The 17,279-nt window shown below is 54.4% G+C and overlaps 7 protein-coding genes across 7 annotated transcripts; 5 read left to right on the forward strand and 2 right to left on the reverse strand.

Moving 5' to 3' along the window:
* The first annotated feature begins 682 nt into the window (after nucleotides 1–682).
* On the forward strand, nucleotides 683–2,964 carry GGS23DRAFT_420410 (glycosyltransferase family 15 protein). The gene is made up of 3 exons (XM_051513753.1): nucleotides 683–1,376; nucleotides 1,445–1,883; nucleotides 1,992–2,964. Exons 1-3 carry the CDS (start codon nucleotides 856–858, stop codon nucleotides 2,313–2,315), a joined length of 1,284 nt encoding a protein of 427 aa, XP_051374003.1. The 5' UTR covers nucleotides 683–855; the 3' UTR covers nucleotides 2,316–2,964.
* Nucleotides 2,965–5,784, reverse strand: GGS23DRAFT_420411 (ferric reductase like transmembrane component-domain-containing protein). The gene has a single exon (XM_051513754.1). It carries the CDS (start codon nucleotides 5,587–5,589, stop codon nucleotides 3,613–3,615), a length of 1,977 nt encoding a protein of 658 aa, XP_051374004.1. The 5' UTR covers nucleotides 5,590–5,784; the 3' UTR covers nucleotides 2,965–3,612.
* On the reverse strand, nucleotides 5,785–6,841 carry GGS23DRAFT_420293 (uncharacterized protein). Its single transcript, XM_051513752.1, has one exon. It carries the CDS (start codon nucleotides 6,541–6,543, stop codon nucleotides 5,980–5,982), a length of 564 nt encoding a protein of 187 aa, XP_051374005.1. The 5' UTR covers nucleotides 6,544–6,841; the 3' UTR covers nucleotides 5,785–5,979.
* On the forward strand, nucleotides 6,746–7,885 carry GGS23DRAFT_420265 (Ctr-domain-containing protein). Its single transcript, XM_051513751.1, has 3 exons — nucleotides 6,746–6,997; nucleotides 7,063–7,093; nucleotides 7,178–7,885. Exons 1-3 carry the CDS (start codon nucleotides 6,947–6,949, stop codon nucleotides 7,645–7,647), a joined length of 552 nt encoding a protein of 183 aa, XP_051374006.1. The 5' UTR covers nucleotides 6,746–6,946; the 3' UTR covers nucleotides 7,648–7,885.
* Nucleotides 7,741–9,231, forward strand: GGS23DRAFT_558588 (kinase-like protein). The gene has a single exon (XM_051515764.1). It carries the CDS (start codon nucleotides 8,124–8,126, stop codon nucleotides 9,036–9,038), a length of 915 nt encoding a protein of 304 aa, XP_051374007.1. The 5' UTR covers nucleotides 7,741–8,123; the 3' UTR covers nucleotides 9,039–9,231.
* Nucleotides 9,232–10,002: 771 nt separating this feature from the next.
* On the forward strand, nucleotides 10,003–11,953 carry GGS23DRAFT_594839 (uncharacterized protein; the record flags this gene model as incomplete). The annotated part of the gene is made up of 3 exons (XM_051518223.1): nucleotides 10,003–11,321; nucleotides 11,373–11,805; nucleotides 11,861–11,953. 3 exons carry the CDS (start codon nucleotides 10,003–10,005, stop codon nucleotides 11,951–11,953), a joined length of 1,845 nt encoding a protein of 614 aa, XP_051374008.1.
* A 2,870-nt stretch (nucleotides 11,954–14,823) lies between these two features.
* Nucleotides 14,824–15,279, forward strand: GGS23DRAFT_594840 (uncharacterized protein; the record flags this gene model as incomplete). Its single annotated transcript, XM_051518224.1, has 1 exon — nucleotides 14,824–15,279. The coding sequence occupies one exon, from the start codon at nucleotides 14,824–14,826 to the stop codon at nucleotides 15,277–15,279; it is 456 nt and encodes a 151-aa protein (XP_051374009.1).
* Between the last annotated feature and the right edge of the window lie 2,000 nt (nucleotides 15,280–17,279).

Raw genomic sequence — 17,279 nt, forward strand, 5'->3', positions numbered from 1 at the left:
TAGGATGGAGGTTACAGACCCGACCGGGGCTGCCCTGGGTGCCTAAGGCGCTACGTAAAGTATGAGTATACCCTCGTTTCCTTTTGTTTATATGCATCTATCTGCGAACCTGTGATGAGAGGAGAGGGTTGGGCGCCTGCTCAGAGGAGGGTAGATCTACCTACCTGGTAGGTGGGCAGCCAGCGTGCGTTACCCGCGTAAGCTAGGTAACAGAACTTGGAGTGTGGAAATGCTTGGGCTCCCATCAGAACGCCCAAGAGGCCAGTTACGCAACTCCAAACGGTGGAACGCGTACGTAACCCAACCCAACACGTACTACCTGTACCTAGGCGTCTACATGAGGCGGTGGAGGCGGTGAAGGCGGTGAAGGCAAACGAGCCGTCTGATGCGCTTGAAGTCTCTGCATATGCGGCATGGGAATAGGTTATCGACGCAGGGATTCTAATAGGTTTGGGAGATGGGCAAGTGTTATTATATCTGTCGCATGTTATGTGCTGCGAGGCTCGCATGAATTCTGCACAAACCGTGATGCGGAATTGTGTCTGTGTGTATGCGTCTATCGAGGCGTGTAGCCCTACGTTAGTGACCGCCCCCTGACTTTGCGGCGACGTAACCCATCCGATCCCACCTTGGCTTGCCAGAACTTCCGGTCCCAATCCTCCAAGCTACAACGCGATACCACACAAATCTTACCGACTCACCCTCCCCGTGCTGCCCGTTACTACTACATAATAAGGCTGATGGCAGCGCGCCCCCAATGCCGGCGACAAGGGGGCTGAAACCACGACCTCGTAGCAGCAGAGAAAGACGACAAAAGCCGAGAAGATAGTAAATCCGTTCGACCTTCTTGGAATTATGGTCTTCAACCGCCTCCGCTTCCGGAGGAGATTCGCCTGGCTTCAGTCGCCCGTTCTCTGGGTCGTCGGCCTTGCCTGCCTAGTTGAAGTCGTCTACCACGCCGCCCATTACCACGTACCCGTCCCGCCGCGCGAGCTCGACGCTCCCTTCTACACCTCCTGCCAGGAGCCCGACACCACCGCGCCTCGCGAGAATGCCGCCATCGTCATGCTGGCTCGCAACGAAGAAGTCGACAAGGCCGCCCGTTCCGTCCGCAGCATCGAGGAGCGCTTCAACCGCTGGTTCCAGTACCCCATCGTCTTCCTCAACGACGAGCCCTGGAGCGACGACTTCATCCGCACCCTGAATGCCACCACCTCCGGCCCGGCCTTCTTCGAGCGCGTCCCCAAGGAGCAATGGACCTTCCCCTCCTGGATGGACGCCGATGCCGCCCGCGCGAGCATAAAGCAACAGGGCGAGCAGCAGATCCTCTATGCCGGGAAAGAGACGTACCACCACATGTGCAGGTTCTTCTCCGGGTAAGCTCTCCCGTCCTCGCTCCGTTACAGGTCTCGATGTTAATCAAGGAGGTCTTCTCGCCCCGTAGGAACTTTTACCAGGTCGAAGCGCTAAAGAAATACAAGTGGTACTGGCGGCTAGAACCGGACGTCGAATTCTCCTGCTCCCTCACCTACGACCCTTTCGTCGAGATGGCTCGCCACAAGAAGGTGTACGGCTTCACCATATCCCTCTGGGAAGAGAAGCGCACCTGTCCCAGCCTCTTTCGAGAGGTATCAGATTGGAAGGAGGAGATGGGAATCCGAAGCACCACTCTGTGGAAGGCATCGATCGACGCGTCCTGGGTGCCCTGGCCGTTTCGGCCCCTGCTCAGCTGGTTCTCGCACCGCGATGGCTCCGGCGACGGTTGGAACCTCTGCCACTACTGGAGCAATTTCGAGATTGCCGACCTCGACTTCTTCCGCGGTCCCAGATATCAGGACCTGTACCAGCGTTTGGAGCACTCCGGCGGCTTCTATTTCGAAAGGGTTCGTACACACAAACCAGGCGTCATAACTACTGTTGTTACTGCCAACATCCTTACCTATCCTCCCCCCTAACCTCTCCACGAGTCTTACTAAACGAGATGCTTTTAGTGGGGTGATGCGGCTGTCCACTCGCTTGCTGTCAACATGCTTGTAGAGCCGCACCAGGTGCATCACTTTGCCGACATTGGATATCGACATGACTGGTATTACCAATGCCCCGCCAACGCCCCGGGCGGTCAGCTACCCGACTCAGAGACGCTGAATAACGCCCAGAGCACCTGGGCCGAAGAGATCCCCGGCGGCGTGGGCTGTCGCTGCCAATGCGACGGCCACCGCACCCGTAACCACGCCAGTTACTGCTTGCATAAACTAAAAGCGCCGAACACTCCCAATCGCCCATGGTCAACCTGGTTGTTGAGCTTCATCTTCTAGAACCCTATACCTATCTGACCGATATCCGAGGACGGCTGGGCAGACGGCACGAGATGACACACGAATGTGGCGTATACTTCTCTCGTCGTCATCAGGTCCCTACTCCGTCGCCTATCTAGCTCGACATCTGCGAGCACGTTCTAGGATACCGCCGAGTAGGAGGATACGCGAAGTATCGACGAGACCGCCGCCTGCGGCGGCGAGAGAAATCCTACCTCGGAGGTACAAGAGGACAGGGCGACGCGTCGAGCAATGTATAAATGCGAGTGGGCGTCCGCACGGATAACAACGGAATAGCTTATAGCAGAGAACAACGTGGTAGCTTACAGCAAGCTATGTATATATACCACCAGCGCGAAATGCACACGGACGGACTTGGGATGCCCTGAATACGGAGAAAAGTTCTACTTAGAGTCGGGGTTGGAGGGATAAAAAACACATCGGGGAATGTATAGCACGAGCAAGCATCTGCATCACGGAGAATGTGGGAAAAGAAGAGCGGATCTAGAATATGATGTTATTCAAAACGTGCTAGTTCTGAGAGGGGAGGGGTTTTTGAACTACGTGATTTTGGCAAGCCTGAGATACGACCACGGTTAGGGTCGTGTGCATACCGTATACGACCGGACCCGGTCGAGCTGATGCTGAGCGGTAGCATCTCTCTCTCTCTCTCTCTCTCTCTCTCTATATATATATATATATATATCGTAGCGGTATGGCAGTGCCGGGATCGCTGAGGGAGAGAAAGAAAATATATGTCCTTCACACGATCTCGAAGAGGACGTCAAGGTGCCTCGCTCCGCGCTTGGCGCCTTACCCCTGACCGGCCACTAACCCACTCCCTTGCTTGACACTAGAGGTAGCCAGGAACATACCAGGCGAGAAAGAAAAAGGGAAAAGGGGAAAATGCGTCCGTATAGCCCTACGCTAGTTGCCTTAGGTTTAACTTCGCATCGTTCTAGGCGACGCGGAGACTATGTAGGGCGTGTAGGGTGTACTCATAATGCAACCGACGACCGCGATAAGTTATATGCTTACATCCAACAGCCGGGTAACTCGGCATAGAGACGCGTACCCAGGGGGAAGACACTGCATGGTTCTGTGCCCAGGTGTCATCCAGGGAGGTTGGACAGATACGGGCCGTCAGAAGGCGGAGATCTGGAACAAACTTCCCAACCACAACACGAACAAGGACGCGATACGCCCAGCCATATCCCACTCACTCTGCCCGGTAGGACATCTGGGGAGGATCTATGCTCTATTATTATTATTTTTATTTCGAACGGCTACTCTTCTTTCACCACTCGAGTCTGTCGTCGCATACCAGCTTAACGTCGTATCGTTCATTTCCCTGCCACACCTTTGAGCCATCATTGCACGACGCCACGACGCTCCGTAGGTCGCTGATCATTCCCCCAGGGCCGCTGGCGTAAACCGTCGTCGGTCCTGTCACCGTGTTCTCTACGAATTCCTTGACCAGCTTTTCGAGCTCGGGGTGCCTGTTGAATCCCTCGCCGCCAATCCTCTGGATGTCGATGGCTGACCCAGCCTGGTCGGTCTGGATCGAACCGAGACAAGTGGCAGATAGCCCTGTCTCCTTCACGGCCACCTCCTTCTCCAACCTCTCGTCACTGTCCGACCCGGTGTTGCTGCCGGATTCCCGCGTCACGTAGATGTGGAGTTCGATCTTGTGCGTCTTGGCTGCCTGGCGGAGCGTGTCGAGCTCTCTCTCGACCCAACGCGTGTCGTCCGTCTTTCGGACTGCCCAGACCAGCTGTATCCTCCGATCCCTCACCGCCGGCTGTTCCGCCAGACCGAGCAGAACCGGTAAGACGTACGTAATACCCGTCCCGCCTGCCACGCATAGCACATTGACGTCGGGCGTCAAGTCCTCCACGATCGACTCGCCGTACGAACCTGATAGGATCAGCGGCGTCGTGGCGCTGGGGGCCGCGGCTAGCTTCTTCTCGGCCAGTTCCGCCACCTTCTTGGTCTCGCCCTTCTTCGCCCTGAAGATATAGGCGTGAGAGACGAGACCGTTTTGGACCTTGGGGAGGTTCAGCGGCGTAAAGGGATGTGACTGCCATATGCCTGATTCGGCGAAGCACAGGTAAAAGTGTTTCCCGACTTTCCACGGCTCCTGTGGGTGGTCAAAGTCCATCCGGACGACGTCGCCGTATTCAGCGTCGGGGAATCGCGCCAAGGAGGCGTGAGCTGCCCTAAACCCCATCGTCCCATCGGGAAGATATTGGTAATGGACGAGTCCCGAACGGAAGAACCTGATGCCGCGGTCGAATAGCCAGATAACCAATCCCGGGATCAGAAAGCAGTCAAGGTCGTGCCAGTGGCCCCAGCAAGCCCCGATATACACCATCGCTAGGACGTAATGCGCTTTACGGAAGAACTCGTAGCCGGTAAGACGGATACCCCATGGAGTGCTCAAGCCGAACAGCAATAGGAGCAGGATCTGAGCAACGATACCCCATATCATATACACCTGCCTGATCCACTCGACGGCGACCTTGGGTTGAGGTTGGTACAGCCGTATCTCTATGATACACCATCCGATGGTATGTAGCGAGGCCTGGATGACGATGATGTAGCCTAACCACCTGTGAAGGAAGTTGAAGCTCTGATAGGGGAGGCCGGTGAGCAGAGAGAGGATGGATTCCCGGCTGGAGAGCAGAATGGACAGCGGCGTGAGAGCGTAAGCGTATACGCCGACGCGGTCGGACCACGGGCCCAGACTCGTTCTAGTGTTGTATACACCCGGCATATTCTTCACCGGCGTGATCCAGGTCCGATATGCGAAGCCGACGAAGCTGAAGATGAGTAGATACGTGGCTAGGATGGTCAGGATGAGGACCTGGAGTCGTGTCGTCCGACCAAAGACGGATCGGATCGAGTCCGGCAACAAGTAACGCCGGGTTAGCGACGCGGCCGTCCTCCGCAACCGCCAAGCGCGGCCGGCTTTCGCCGCCTGGCTTTCGCTGTCGGCGGTGGTGGGGATGACCTGGTCCGCGCGGCGGGAGGGGAATACCTTCCTTCCGATGGCCCAGAGAAACAGGATACCCGCGACTATGGCCCAGAATATGCCACTGAAGACCATGGTCTGGTCATGAGCCGCGTACACCTGGTCCAGATATTCACAGGATCCGACATCGTTGGTACACGGAACGACCCTGTCGGCGTAGCCCCAATGCTTCTGTAGTCCCTGAGCTTGGCTGAAGTCCTGAATGTGGCGGGGGGAGAGGTGAGTCTCCAAGGTCGCCATCTTGTCTCGAGAAGCTCGATCCAGAGACGGGACAACCGACGGTAGAAGGGTAGCCGAAAAGGCGACTGAGAGGAGGAGGGCTGTTGAATGGTGACAGAACCGAGGAGTATTAGCGCGGCCCGAGAGGCGGGAAGCCCTTTATTTTAATATAGGCGCAGGAAATGCCTGGCCCCTGTCCCCCGTCCGTCGGCGTTGATCTGCCGCTGTTACCAGGAGTCACTCGATCGGTACGATTCTGTTCTTTACATGTATCCATCGACTAACACGCCCACAGGATATATGTATGCGCGGAACAAGTCTAGTCGTCCCCCATGTCAGAGGCCGTCCAACCACAACGGACGTATATAAATCCAACGGTTCCCGCACTCGCACACAGATACGTGGGTTGGACTAGGGGGATAGGATTCGAGGGGTGGCGTCATGATCAAGGAATCCAAGATGGATTTTGTATGAAACGGGAAAGACAAGCCGATGCCACGGTCGTTCCTCTGTCGGTGCCATGATGGAAACGTGCTCAACGTGCTCAACGTGCTCGACATTTCGAAAAGCCGTCAGCTGTCGTGAAGATAGCCCGAGAATGCGACGGCACGACAGTCCCAAAACAGATACTGTTGATGGCATCGCGAAGGACGCTGTCCGAAAGGGAAAGGTCTGAGAACGATTGAGCACGTTTTCCAGGGGTCGTAATAGCTTGGCGTTCCAGGGTTCGACATCCATCGCCGCCAATGACAAATTAGTCCGCCTACGAGACGAGCCCGGCCGAGGCGGACGATCCGCCCAACCTCCAACCCTGATAGGTAAAACCCCCCATCCATTGCCGTCTCCCCCTCCCCCACTTGAGTTGCTATCGCTAGGGACGGGCCCGCTGCTTGGCGAAAGGGTGGGAGAGTGGAGGGAAGAGAGAAGGACGAGAAGACCCGGTTCTGGGGCGCTGGGTAAGGCCATAACGCACATGCTAATGTACGCGTATGTGCGCGGGCCGCCCGGTCCCTTGCCCTGCGGACTACTGATATAATATCTTATGGCGGTCGGCTTGCCTAGTGAGCCTAATCTTGCTCTTATATGCTCTTCCTTTCTTATAAGGGGCTGCTATCTGCTATCTTCAAACACCTTACCAGCGTCCGGTTGTGCGATATCCTCCCCCCCCGTACCCCGTCCATCGCGAAGGGAGTCGACGAAGAGCCGACTCAAGCTTTCGAAACCTTGACACATCGAGCACGCCGTTCTCGCTCCGAGCTCAATCAGGCGAGAGGCTAGTGCTGTTACGGGTTCCTGGAGACCTGTCGGTCTTCTTCCGCTCGCACATAACGGGAAACCCAGCAATTTTGCCGACCTGTGAAATAAATTAACCGTCGCCATGGATCACGGGTCGACGTCTGGGAACGAAACAGCTTCCTGCACGCACAACGTTCGTCCTGCCAATTCGCATTGCGACCGAACCGGGTGGACGGAAAACTAACTAGAATATTGCAGATGTCGTGGAACTGGGACACGATTGGCGCATGTACGTATATGGCGTGCCTGTTCGGGAGGCGGATTCGGTGGCAATGCTAGTCTGGAGAACGCCCTTCTGACAACCCGTACTTAGGCTTCTTCTCCGATACGTGGCGTATCCAGACCGAGGGCGCCTTCGCGGCCTCGTGCATCGGCGTCTTCCTGCTCGTCATTTGTCTCGAGGTGCTGCGGAGGGTGAGCAAAGAGTACGACGGCTTCATCCTACGCCAGTTCCAACAGCACGTGGCGGCACGAGCGCAGGTGTCCAGGTTAGAAGGCAGCGGTGCGCAGCAGCAGGCCGTGGTCACGTATCGGGCGTCGCCGCTGCAGCAGCTTATCCGCGCGGTGCTCCACGCCGCGTCCTTTGGCGTCGCGTACGTGCTCATGTTGATCGCCATGGCGTTCAACGGCTACATCATCATCTCCATAATAATCGGCGCCGGCGTGGGCAAGTTCCTGTGCGACTGGATGGTCGTCAAGGTCGTCGTGGGTGGAGGCAGCGGGGATGGGTCAGGCAAGGCGTCGGCGGCGAGCCTCGAGGAGCCGACGTTGTGCTGTGGTTGAGGTGAGGTTAGGACTACATAGGTAGATGCGCGCGTAGATACTCACGATGTAAATGTTAATGGAGAAACTGGCTTACGATCAGGACACGAGGGGAGACGACGCAACCCGATTTGTGAAATGGTAATATGCCTTGGTAGGTACCTGTCGCGAGTGATTGTGTGCGGGGGGCTCGGCCTCTTATGGATGGCTTCGCCCTCCTTATTGAGTTGCGACGTTGCTGTCTGCTTCAATGTTCGCATGTTTTCGACGATGCTGTTCCTTTGCCGGTATAAATGGAGGCAAAGAGAACATAAGAAGAGGCATCCCATCTCTCGTTTGCCAGGAATATGACGGCGGAAGCTAATTAATGGCTCGGCAGCCAGCATTACCGCAACTGGCCGTCAACCACCTACCAAAATCTTTGATCGAGCTGAGCAGCCCCAACGAACAACTTACCAGCTTGTACCCGCTACGCCGTACTTCATCCGTAACGCGCCATGCGTACGGAGAATCCTCCTATCAATGAGTCTATCCGGGAGATCAGCAATTGTTCCTGGCTAATTGCTGACAAGCTGGTGCTGTTACGGCAGCCCTCACCGCCGTCTGATCAGCCGTCCTGGAGCGACGGCAAGGATTCCTTCTATGTCCTCTCCGAGGTCCCCGGTGCCTTACCGGAGTCTATACCACTATCAGATACGAGCGGCATCAAGAAAGTCTACGATGCCGGCGGCGTTTCTGCCGTCTGGCGCGTCGGAGAAGCTTTCATCAAAGTGAAGAAAGTTGCTCTGCCAAACGCCACCCGAGAACACGTGACTCTGGACTATCTCCGCGCGAACAGATCTCTCAACTTTGACATCCCGGATGTGCATTATCACGGAGAGTTTGACGGGCGATATTACATTGTCCTAAGCAGGGTGCCGGGCCCGACGCTCGCCGAAGTTTGGCCTGGATTGGACGACACGGCTAGACAAAACTATGCCCATCGTGTCGCCATTACCTGCCAGGAGCTAGCTACGTGGAAGAGCAACGCTATCAGCGGCGTCGACGGCCGCGAATTGCCAGATACCTTTCTCAACAAGCTCAAGGCCGAAAAAAACTGCGACCCCCAGCACCTACTTAACAACTGTAGGGAGTTGGGCATGGATTGCTCGTCCTTCGTCTTCTATCATTGTGACCTGGGTCCGGGAAACATCATTGCCAATCAAGACTCGGTCGGAATAATCGACTGGGAGACTGCCGGTTTCGTACCTGTGGAGTGGATTCGCACCAAGTTTTGCATATCCAGTGGAATGGACCTCCCGGTTGGGGATGAAGATGCACGGTCAGACTGGAGACGGTTGGTGTCCCGGCAGCTAGGGCGTCTAGGGTTCGTGGAAATCGCGGACGAGTGGTTGGAATGGTGGACGGCTTAAGTGTTGTGCGAAACTTCTAACCCATATAGAAGTCTGCCTCGCTCTATATGTCAAGTCGCTTGAAGCCTAGCGGCAAGACAGATGGCTTGTTTGATCGCTGAGTCTATACTCCAGAAAGCCTTCGCTTCTGCTCTGTTGAAGTAACAGGATAAGAATCTGTCTATGCGAAATACGAACCTAGTGTGTTCCTGGTGCTCACCGTGGAATAGCCCGTTATGTGCCCTGTTAAAACCGTATCGCATCTCGGGAATGCCCGAACGTCCCGAGACCTTTCCGACACTGCTAATGAGTCGGGTCCGGAGCTTAACCTACCTATCCCAAGCTCCAGAAACGGACCCAACAAACTCCACGGGCAACCAAGCCTCATCGGCCGGATTTCAGCACGCTCAGGACGTAAACCAGATGCCTATACTCGTGCTCCGAACGGAGTACACACAATACCGTGCCGGGATACTGTACGGTGGAAGGTGGATCAGGTGTCGCTGGTTCTTAGTTAGGTACCTACCTAGGTAACTTTTCCAAGGACCGCGGGGTCAGCCTGTGGCTTGTGTGGCTTTACGCAATACCTAGGTACTCATATAGGTGCTTTGTACGTAAGGAGGAAAAGCCGTCACGACAGACACTTTGTTCGAACGGGAAATTCAGCCAACGTTTCGGGGCCGCTTGCAATGGAGCGAGACAAGCAGATTCGTTATGGAAGCTGGATCGGAGAGAGCCTCGCTCACTAAAGGCTTGATCCGGAACGAATTTCTACCCTGATGCTGCGGTGTAAAATCATCCTGCTGTAGCCAGTCGAAGCCGTACGTGTACCTGCATCTCCAGGTTGACGAGGCGGCGTGGCCGTGGCTGAGCGTCGCGAGGTACGGAAGGATTTTGCCCCGTTTTTAGCGAGGTTCCGACCTTCTCCTCTCTCGCCGAGACATTCGAGCGAATACTTTTGCATATTTCTCAACCCCCATTTCAAATGGCTGATCCGTTCGGGATTATTGGTGTCGTCGGCGTCGCGGGCCAGCTCATCCAGATCGGCGTCCGGCTTGGCCTGGACTGGAAAGATGCACCTGACGATGCCAAGAGCTTCATGGCCGAGCTCCAGGCTCTGAAAACAGTCCTATCCGAAACGAACACAAATGTCATACTCAATCAAGACTTTGTGGATGCATTTCACGGTCGGCATTCCACGTTGCTCTCGCAGTTTGGAGCTCCGGCGCCGACAGACACCCAGATGATGGTGTCGGCCTGTCGAGTCGAGCTGGAAAGTCTCCTTGAAGACTTCAGGAAGCGGGCTCAGGGCCACCGAGTCGGATGGGAGCGATTAAAAGGAGCCTTTCATGCCACGAAAACGCGGGAGGCAGTAGAGAATCTTCACAGGCAATGCGTGGCCTTGAATAACCTGGTGGCTATCGACGCAGTCGCGCTAGCAGCAAGCACCCATCGGGAAGTCAAAGAGAGCAGGAGAGAGCAGCAGCAGATGCATAGCACTCTGAATCAGTTGCGTGACCGCCACGACAGTCGGGAAGCCTGCGACGAACAAAAAAATATCCTCGACTGGCTCACGCCAGTTGACTTCGCTCCGCAGCAACTTGATTTCATCAATCGTCGGCAAGCTGGAACTGGCCAGTGGCTCCTGGACTCAGCACAGTTCAAGGCGTGGGTGGAGGCCGACAAGCAGACCCTCTTTTGCCCAGGCATTCCCGGAGCGGGAAAGACAATCCTCACGTCGATTGTGGTCGACGAGCTCACTACTCGCCTCAATAATGACGAGAGCATCGGTCTTGCATACGTCTATTGCAACTTCCGGCGGCAAGACGAGCAGGGGGCCGGAGACCTCCTCGCCAGTCTGCTAAAACAGCTAGCTCAAGACCGGCCGTCTCTGCCAGACAGCGTGAGGTCTCTCTACGAAAGGCACAAAGGCAAGCGGACGCGGCCATCATACGACGAAATATCGAGAGCTCTCCGTTCTGTGGCTGCTCTGTATTCGAGGGTCTTCGTCACGGTTGACGCCCTCGACGAATGCCAGGCAATCGGTGGCTGCCGAGCAAAACTCCTTTCAGAGATCTTCGACCTCCAAGCCAAGTCTGGAGTCAACGTCTTCGCGACGTCAAGATTTATTCCCGAGATTACAGAGAAATTCGAGGGCAGCCTGTCGTTGGAGATTCGAGCCAGCGAACATGACGTGCGGAGATACGTAGACGGTCACATATCGCACCTACCATCCTTTGTCAGACGAAGTCCAGACCTGCAAGAGGAGATCAAATCTGAGATCATCAAAGCTGTCGACGGCATGTAAGTTGCTCTATACGTACTTATATATAGGAGCTAAACTAACTTGGCAAGGTTTTTACTCGCGCAACTTCACCTGGATTCTTTGATCGGGAAGAGATCCCCGAAGGCTGTTCGAACCGCTCTGGTAAAACTGCCTAGGGGTTCTGAAGCGTATGACCGTGCATACGATGATGCAATGGACCGGATCGAAGGACAGGTCGGTGACCAGGCAGAGCTTGCTAAACAGGTTCTGTCATGGATCACTTGCGCAAAGAGACCGTTGACCACGTTGGAACTCCGGCATGCACTTGCTGTCGAAGCCGGAGCATCAGAACTCGACGAAGATAACCTTCCACAAATTGAAGATATGGTCTCAGTGTGTGCTGGGCTGGCCACGGTCGACGAAGAAAGTGGCATCATCCGGCTGGTTCATTACACGACACAGGAGTATTTTGAGCGGATGCAGAAACACCAATTCCCGAATGCACAGACCGATATCACGACCGTCTGCGCTACCTATCTCTCGTTTAGCGTTTTCGAGAGTGGATTTTGCCAATCAGACGCCGAGTTTGAAGAGCGACTACGACTCAATCCGCTCTATGGCTACGCCGCACAGCATTGGGGACATCATGCTCGGGAGGCTAATACAGTAAGCCAAGGGGTCATCACTTTTCTTGAAAGCCAAAGGAATGTCGAGGCGTCGAGCCAAGCACTCCGGGCTAATAAGGGATGGGGACTCCCTGGTTATAGTCAACAATTCCCGAGGCAAACAACGGGATTGCACTTAGTGGCATGCTTGGGAGTAAATGGTGTACTGGCCGATATGCTCCATGGACAGAAACACGACATAGATTCAAAGGATAGCGACGGGCGGACACCGCTCAGCTATGCTGCCGGGAGGAATCATACAACGGTCGCGAAGCTGCTGCTTGAAAGAGGTGCCGACGTTAACTCGAAAGATCAAGAAGGCCAAACGCCTCTATTATGTGCCGTTCGAAGGGGCTATATAATAGTCACGAAGCTATTGTTAGAAAAAGGCGCCGACGTTGATTTAAAGGATAGCTATAACCAAACGCCGTTATTATGTGCCATTAAGAGGAATTATATAACGGTCACGAAGCTATTACTCGACAAAGGCGCCGAAGTGGATTTGAAAAATGAATATAACCGAACGCCGTTATTGTATGCGGCCGGAAGAGGTTACGAAGCTATAGTAAAGCTATTGCTCGATAAAGGCGCCAAAGTCGATTCAAGGGATAACTGTAAACGAACGCCGCTATTACACGCCGCCACAGAAGGTTATGAGGCTATAGTAAAGCTATTACTCGATAAAGGCGCCAAAGTCGATCCGAGGGATAACCACAAACGAACGCCGCTATTACATGGCGCTCGAGAAGGCCACGAAGCTATAGTAAAGCTATTACTTGATAGAAGCGCCGAAGTCAACTCGAGAGATAACTATAAAAGAACACCGCTATCGTATGCAGCTAGAGGGGGTCACGAGGCTATAGTAAAGCTGTTACTCGAAAGGGGAGCTGACGCCGATTTGAAGAGTAAATCACGAGGGACGCCGTTATTCTATGCTACCGCGGGGGGTTATGAAGCTATTGTAGCCCTACTACGGCCTAAACGGTAGCGTTGGACTCTTTTTTTCTTACTACTTCAAATCTGTTTTATCATAGTGTGTCATAAGTGTGTGGGAGGAGATACAATTCGAAGTTTCTGGCAGCTATTCTAGCATCATCTAGAAGTCCCGGTTAAAGTAACTATATATGTACTCACAATCCAGGTCGGGAGATCAGCCGGCCGTGTAAGCATCAACGCAAGATCTACGACTCTTTCACTACTATCCAGCTCACGTACTCGAGTCGGGTCTTCAAGCCGAAGTGGGTACGGTCCGTTCTGCCGCTGCCTTGACAAGCTAGTTTAGTGACGATGTAGTTAATTTGAACGTAAGCTTGCACTGCTATTTACGGTATTATTAACAAGTTTGCAAGCGCCCTACGTAGTTAAGGTGACATTCTCATCGAGGTAGGCTTACATGCAATAATGACATATTACCTACTATTTTTAGTGTAATAGGCGTCACAATGGACCAGTTGTGAACAGCGATGTGATCGAGCGTTTTCCTACCGAAACTCATCCAGCGCATTGTATTAAACGTAGTCGTGACGCGTCTCTGGCCCGTCAAGGCCAACTGCATGCTTGTCGAGTAACATTTCCACTGCTAAAACTGGTCGACTAGGACGAAGACTTAGGTCCTCAGGGGAGGGGAGGGGGAGGAGTAGAAAAGAGATCCTAGAAATGAGACCCTGATGGCTTGAATCTATTCCCTTGAGAAAAATAAACATTTTTAATTTCAGAACTTCAAGAACTGCAATCCACCACCCAAACTAGTTTCGATAGTTCTGTTCTCTTAATCCTATCTCAAGTAACGCCCAAGTTAAGCGGCAAGTAGGAGTTAGTAAAGGCAATCGATGCGTAAAGCAACAGAACAAGTCAACTCTGTAACTAATGGTGGTTTCACTAACGCGATTACGCGGAATGGCTCTATCTACACATTTACAGCATATGCAGAGCTCGCGGTTCTCCCACGAGTATCCCGATTAGCATGTATGCATTTCGAGTTCGGTCCATAGGCATCTTTTAGATAGGAGTAAAGCCTGGGAGTGTTCTCTGGGAAATACGTATTTATCCAAACAAACACCCACACAACACTGTCGAACGTTGTGTTCCCACGTCTATCTAATCTGATATATCCCCGTTACCCATCCTATTTTTAGACTACTAGACCTTCGTAGAACACCCCAGAATCGATCGCCTGGGGTGTGAGAATTACGCCTGCGTGAATGTGATATTTTGGGTAATTAGCCTACACCCGACTCTCTGCCTAAATCTAGCGAACCTACCCTTCGCTTCTACCCGTCCGAGGGCAATAATAGGGCTGCAGACGCCCGACGGCGACACTAGAGGAGGAGGAATGAAAGTCCTAAACCGCGACGTTGCAGGCGAGCCACGCACCGGTAGACAAATATGGGAACTGGGTGGCGATCGAAGGAGGAAAAACAGGAGAACGAAATCACGGGATGACATGCGACGGGAAGAAAACGCCCCGAGATCTGTGCCATCCGGAGGGAGAATAATTTAGGCGAGTCTACTTTTAATGTGCGAGGTCGTGTCGGGGCGCGACTATGTATCACGTACGTGCATGCCACTCCGCCGTTGCGCCACCGCGAGAGATCGTCTCACGGGGGCGGTTATGCAAATTAACTATCTGGCCGGTAGTTGTGAGGCTACGCCTCGCCGTCTCTCTGATGTCTACCCACCCGCCTGCTTATATATCTGCCGCGTGCCCAGCTCTTAGGGCATCATAGTACCCGGCATATCGCATGTCACCTCTGAATACGCTCTGCTATAGCCTCTGAAGCCACCATCCGAGATTTACCTACATACCTACCTACCAACCTATAGCGCCTCTGCTCGAACCCACTCTACCTTACTCGACCCTTCGTCCGCAGCCACCATGCGCCACCACGCCAACGCGCTCGCGCTCGTGCTCGCGCTCGCGGGCCTCGGCCTGGGCCCGGCCGCCGCGAACCCTCTCGCGCCGGGGGCCGCAGCGGCGCGGCAGCTGTCGTTCTCGATGCCGCCGGACGAGGCGACGATCATCATGTCGCTGTTCACAGCGGCGACGGCGACGGGGACGGCGGCAACGACGGCGGCACCGCTGCCCTCCGCCACGGCGGCGCCGGACGAGGACAAGGACCTGTCGGTGTGCTGCTGCTGCCTGAGCGAGCCGCAGCCCGAGCGCGCGCACTACATGGCGGCGTGCCCGCGCGAGGGCGTGCGCGCCGTGTGCAGCGCCGACGGCGACCCGGGATCCGGCTACACGCTCGGCGGCATCGAGCGCAACGAGGCCGAGATCGGCAGGACGTGCTCTCAGGTCCGGTGCGGGCCGGTGCTGTTTGTGGATCCGTGAGGAGGGGAGGGGGGACTGGGAAAAGGGGTTAAGAGGAGGAGGAGGAGGAGGAGGAGGGACATGGGGTGGACTGGCGGCAAACAGGGAGACTAGCTAAGAGAGTTGAGATCCTTACTTTTGTTTAAAACGAGAAATGGGTGGCTGGGCCGGGGTTGTGCGAAGAGGTTGCGTCGCGGTGGTTCCACGGGGGTTTCGCTTCTTATGTTGAACAAGAATACGAGTTGCGCAATTGCAAAACGCTGAGCCCGATCCTAATATGCCGGCGGGAGGGAGCCGCCGCGCTTCTTCCTAATCACGGGAACGCGGCCTATGCGGAGAGGGTTTCTATGGTGCCGGCGTGTGCCTCCGGGCGAGGAGTAGATATCATGGTATAAGGTGGGTGTGGATGGACGGCGTAAGTTGTAGACCGTCTTCAGGTCCAAAAGAGCGAAGGATACCGACTCGGGTGGTAGGGTTGGCCCTTAACGACGTCCCTAGCTATCCCCGGTTGACGATACAAATACGGGAGACGATCACGGATACGGTGCCGGAATTGGCAGGATGACGATTGCTATTAGAGCTTCACTAGCACTTAAGTCACTAATTTATTCACTGGAGTCATTCCGCTCAACTGAGGACGCCGAATCTTATGCAGGTAATTATCATATAAGGAATCGTACTTGTATGCACCCATGTTTTCACGTATCGGACTGCATGCACCTACACGTAGAGATCAAGCAGACGCTCAGTCCATTAAAAAGTTGGTGACCTTCGTTGACCCGACAAACAGCCCTTATCTAAGTGTTCAAATGGTATAATGCTCTGTTACGTAGGAAACCCGCCCTTATAAGCCTGTATCTATAAGTCGCAGGACGTAGGCGCTTACAGATGGCCCTGGGATGTATATGTGGTGCAGTCAGAGCGTCGAACTGTAGTAGGAAGGCTGAGATCTTGGTTTCCAACGTTTCTAGATCCGAGAGTGGTGTTCCTATCGCCGTTACGGGGGTCGTCGACTGCGCGTTTCCTCTTGCCACTTCGTGGTTGTCGTCGATTGTGGTAATATACGCATGGCGGTGAGTGCGGTATTAACACCAACCACCCCGTGAAGGGGTAGGCCAGGTTCTCAACTAGTGTTTCAACACTGGTTATCCCTCTTGAGCCGTGGCTCCGGCCCTGTTCATGCCATTCAAGAGATAACAGCCTTTAGGGTGGAAGTAAGCATTATGATCGCCCCGATGAGAATAGTAACGATAGACGCGGCCGTCGACTAGAATAGCTGAGCCGCCGTGTGAGCTCTGGAAGTAAGGCTGTAGAGCTAATACTGGAAAACTATTTAAATTAGCTATGTGCGTGATCGCGAGGGGCGTAGAGTTAGGTCACCGTACGTCTAAATTCCAATCGCGCGGAAAGACTGACTGGCCGGACTTCTGAGACGTGACATCAACCGATGTATAAGCTTGTGCCCTCGCCCACAAGGGTTTACATTTTCGTGCAATCGACAAAATGTCTAGAGTAATACCAACATCGAAGTGAATATCTTCACGACCAGCCGCAGGAGATCGCGGACTCCACTCGCTGGGTGGCCCCGCTGCAGAGCTCCTGGATCGCTTTACACTTCGGAATAGCGACTGCATGAATGGCGATCTGCACGACGGGTATCCGATCCGCTAGTCAGATCATGGCCCATGTTTTCCGCTCCTATGGGCTTCGTTAACCGCCCACCAACGGCGGAAGATGTTAGTCAGGATACTCTAATCTAGATTTCCAAAGGCAAGAGGTTTTGAGATGGAAAAGTCTCGGCCTTCACCGTGGTTGATCAGGAGTAAATCTGAGTATGCGTGTCCCTGGAAATAACGCACTGTGACAAGTGCCCAGTCGAGCCACGGTGTAGCGCTACCATCGGATCCACGATTGCGTGAGGACTTGGGCAGACAGGCAGCAGTCCTCACGCCAGTACGCGGGCTCCGCATGCTAAGCTCGGAGAAGGGGGTAAAAGGTCTGCCCTCCACGTATGTCGCATC

The sequence above is a fragment of the Durotheca rogersii genome (genome assembly GCF_024521655.1).
Source record: "Durotheca rogersii strain YMJ 92031201 chromosome Unknown GGS23scaffold_5, whole genome shotgun sequence".
Classification (NCBI taxonomy): Eukaryota; Fungi; Ascomycota; class Sordariomycetes; order Xylariales; family Xylariaceae; genus Durotheca; species Durotheca rogersii.